The sequence below is a fragment of the Spea bombifrons genome, chromosome 5 (genome assembly GCF_027358695.1).
Source record: "Spea bombifrons isolate aSpeBom1 chromosome 5, aSpeBom1.2.pri, whole genome shotgun sequence".
NCBI classification, from domain to species: Eukaryota; Metazoa; Chordata; class Amphibia; order Anura; family Pelobatidae; genus Spea; species Spea bombifrons.
Window position 1 is genome coordinate 26,102,043 of NC_071091.1, and position 4,457 is coordinate 26,106,499.

The window sequence follows — 4,457 nt, forward strand, 5'->3', positions numbered from 1 at the left end:
AGAGTTTCGATAACAACTGTGGTTGAAACTCTCCTAACAAATATTCCTTATAGAGTCAAACGCAGGAATAACTGCATATTAGATACCAAAAATGTTAACATACATGTTTACTATTCCACTAATGTGTATTTCTTGTTGGAGAATGTTGGCCCTTCATAATAAATAGCAACTCGCCCTTTAGTGATTAAACCCAATGTAACGTAATAAGGCAAATCGCTAATAAAAAGCAGCAAATAACGTGTTTCCCAGTCAGAACTACATATCCCAGCAGCCGCTCTTTCTGCACACCGGAAATCGTCTGTCCCAAACTATCGGCATAAGGGAAGCTGGGTAATTCCGTCCTTCCTTTCCGGCTGCCGAGCCATCAGGTAATGGAGTCGCTGGCCTTGTTTAGCTGATCTGGTTTTTCCCCAATCCGCTTTCAATCAGGGGTATTTGTCGGCCATCCAGCTGTGGATTTGTATGTGTCGGTTGCATTTGATCATCCTTTACTCGCCCCGGGTCCTTCCTGGTGATTTTTGTCTGTTTTGCCGGTGATATATTCCGCTGGGCCGATCCCCTGCACTGGTCCCGGGGTGAAGTGTTACAGGACACGGTGTGCGTGTGTAGCTGGCTGCGGACGGTGTCCTGCGTGTGTCATACCTTGAGACGGATCCCTTTTTGTCGTTTGTTGTGTGTTTAACTGGGAATGGAGAGTTCAGGCGCTTTAGTCCTCTATATTTATTGAAATGTCCTGGACTGGTTCCGCTGTCAGCGGATGAGCGAAGGCCGCGTACTCTGTAACCGCGATATGCATTAAAGCGTTATTACCCATGAGGTTTATTATTTGGGTCTCTGATCTCAGCTTGTGCGTTTCTTCATTGTTTAACTCGCTCTATGCTGTCAGGGTAATATGTATTGTGATGAATTACTTGCTTTATTTAACCAGCTGATGACCGTGTTCTTTAATGACTATTAAGTATGCTATTTCTACAGCATTCATTCTATAGGAACTCCCAATGGAGTCATTGACTCTTGTACTTTGCAAGTGTGAAGCTAGCTGTCTTTCTGGGTATTACAGTGTGGGTTTTTGTCTATGAAGTTAAGGGCTGTCTTCTTACTGTCTCCTTTTTTTTTTCTAGTGTAAGCCAGCATGGGTGCCTACAAGTACATGCAAGAGTTATGGAGGAAGAAGCAGTCAGATGTGATGCGCTTTCTTCTGCGTGTCCGCTGCTGGCAATATCGCCAGCTTTCCTCCCTCCACCGTGCCCCACGTCCCACCCGTCCAGACAAGGCTCGTAGACTTGGTTACAAGGCCAAGCAAGGTAAGCTGCGTCTCTTTTTATGACGTGGGTTGCTATTCACTAACCATGGGCAAGCTTTGCATTGCTGCGTGTTTGGGCTCTACCTGCCCAGTGACTGATGCCGAGCTATTCCAGGTATCTACTCGCCATTCATTGCACCTGCGGATTCTGTTGCTCTGTTAGTATAGAGATATGGTGAAAATTATCAGTAACTTTAAAATGACTATACATTCTTATGAGATATTAATACATGTTTTCAATGTGGTTAGTATTCATACTGAGCATACATGGTCTCTGGGATACGCACCTGGCAGATTTTGTGGTCAGTGTCTGCATGTTGGTTAACATCTGTAATCTAGTGATGAACTAGAAAATAATGCGCAAACTAGTCTTAAGTCCTGGGCTTGTGGTTTCAGCAGAATATATATATTGTATAATATCATATATTCCTTTAGCTTGGAGATGCAGGACTATTTCTCTGGCTCAAACATATGTCTAAAACGGATGGCGGGGCCAGTTAGGCAGTGAGCGCTTTATTCCCACTGTGTTGGAGGGGAACTTGTCCATATGACTTTGGCTAGTTGGCTAGTTAATTTTAGGTATATTAAGTTACAAGGTACATCAAGTCTGTTTTGAAATGTCTGCTAGCTGGCGATTTTCTTGCCATGCTATGCTGCTGTACTACAATGCTTTTCAGTGCCGTCAATGTAACATATATATTTTATTGGCTTTCCCCAACAGGTTATGTTATTTACCGTGTTAGAGTTCGCCGTGGAGGCCGCAAACGCCCCGTGCCCAAGGGTGCCACCTATGGAAAACCTGTGCACCATGGTGTGAACCAACTCAAATTTGCTCGTAGCCTCCAGTCTGTTGCTGAGGTATGATATGCACACAAATCTGAGACATAACATTAACCTAAAGAAACTTTAAAGTTGGACATGTTGCCACAGCAATACAAGGCCGTTGTTGCTTTCTAAAGGTTGTCCAGTATCGGTTTAATCTCCCTTGTATCTATCTGTTGGCTACTCACACTTGGATATTGCAGTTCTTGCTTTAATGTGGGGTTTTTGCCATTGGCACATTTGGAAGGTATATATGGTAAAGTCCTTTGGTATGAAAGGCAAATGCCCCCCTCCCCATAATTGGGACATACAACAGACTGGTGTACATTAAAGACATATCAAAGTTGCCAAACATGATTTTGGGGACACAAGCATAGTGTTAAACTATTTCCACATGAGCACTTTTTTTTTAGTTTTGGCTTTTTTACATCATTTTGTTCATATCTTCAGTTTCATATATTAGGACAATAACACTTAATGCCAACATTATTCTTGCTATTAACTATAATTCAAGAGGGGCTTATTAACTGTTCGGAGGATTAGCTTTTTCCAGAAACTAGGGAAGTATTTTTGTTTGGCTAATAATCCTGTAACTGCCAGCGAGGGCTGTTGGAATTGTCTAACGTTTCAAAGATCATTCAAAAGTACAGTTTGGCTTTGATAAAATGACTTGTTTCTGCCTTTTTAATACACTACAAGTTGTATTAGAACCCATACAGTAGATATGAAGATATTTACTTGTATGAGCAGCTGATCTCTTTATTTTGTTTCAGCAGAATATTGGCATGTGTAAACTTGGCAGTACATTGTGAGGCAACCTATATAGAACGTGACTGCTTATTTTAGGTTTGGCTGTTGGTGCAGTCTAGTCGTCTATAACAATCCATAACTGAAAGAGGTAGAAATATCCAATGGTTACCCTACATTATGGAAATTTCCTATACCTGGCAAGTTATAGAAATGCGTTGTGTGTTTTGGATGATAAAACCCATTGTATTTAAGATCTAGTGTGTGTATGTATGTATTCCCAAAAACTTGCTCCTTATGAAGTAAGTTAGGATTTATTTTAGAATGGTCTGATTAGCTCAAAGAAGGGATTATTTTAAAGTCTTGTATTCTATTTTCCAGGAACGTGCTGGTCGCCATTGTGGAGGGCTGAGGGTGCTCAGCTCTTATTGGGTGGGTCAAGACTCCACCTACAAGTTCTTTGAGGTTGTTCTCATTGACACATTCCACAAGGCAATCAGACGCAACCCAGACACCCAATGGATCACAAAACCAGTGCACAAGCACAGGGAGATGCGTGGGTTAACATCTGCTGGCAAGAAGAGCCGTGGTCTTGGAAAGGGCCACAAATTCCACCAAACTATTGGTGGTTCTCGTCGTGCTGCCTGGAGAAGACGCAACACACTTCAGCTCCACCGTTATCGTTAAACTGGGATTGTACTTGTAAATTTGACAATAAAATAGTCTCTGGACAACGAAGGCATTTGTTTGTTTTTTTTTGGTCAAACAGTATTCATGAAAATGCACAACACTAGAAACATTAGGCTTGTGTCTACAGCAACATTTAAGCAATGATAAACATCTAGAGTTATCGATGCTTCTTTGATCTGAACATAAGCTATATAATGTTTCCTATGAACTGTTGGCAAATAGGTGGCTGGATTTTCTGCTATATTTTGTTTTAGTGTCAACATAACGGCAGGTAAGAACCATTTGCCCCTATCTAGTCTCCCCATTTTATTTCTCCTGGTGTTAAGGCTCAGACCTTAAACAGCCCTCTGCATCTCTTAAGGTTATTGAATGTGCAAATCAGAATTGCTAATAGAATTGAGTTAGGCTCAAGACTGAAGCTTTCAAGTAGTGTGAAGCAGTATACAGAGTAAGGCCACAATTGATACCTCACTGTTAATGTCTTTTGGAGAAGGTTAAACGTAGATACACGGCTTCATATCTACATGTGCGTCACGGTCCTGAAGACAGATTTCAATAGCACCAGCATACCTACAGCTAGGTCCATGGGGGTCAACTAAAAAGGCATTTGAATGTTGGATTATTTAAAAAGGATCTGTATTTAAGTCACATTTACCCTACTCTGGTCATGAGGTTTATTAGTATAACACCGGCTTGACAACCATTTTCATCACATTGACCAAATATTTCAAAAACACTGGACAAGCATAAGCACAGGTTACAGTAGTAGTAGTAAGAATTTGTTAAATTAGGCCTGAGGCGTGCAGTCCCGGGCGCTGGGAAGGGTTTTTTTTTTTTCCCCTTTCATTTAGCCCTTTAGCCTTCAGGGTTAGGATCCAGGTACCTGGATGTTCCT

At 41.6% G+C, this 4,457-nt stretch overlaps 1 protein-coding gene across 1 annotated transcript; it reads left to right on the forward strand.

Moving 5' to 3' along the window:
- The first annotated feature begins 296 nt into the window (after positions 1–296).
- Positions 297–3,610, forward strand: RPL15 (ribosomal protein L15). The gene is made up of 4 exons (XM_053466655.1): positions 297–368; positions 1,122–1,304; positions 2,025–2,161; positions 3,254–3,610. The coding sequence occupies exons 2-4, from the start codon at positions 1,133–1,135 to the stop codon at positions 3,557–3,559; spliced, it is 615 nt and encodes a 204-aa protein (XP_053322630.1). The 5' UTR covers positions 297–368; positions 1,122–1,132; the 3' UTR covers positions 3,560–3,610.
- Positions 3,611–4,457: the final 847 nt, after the last annotated feature.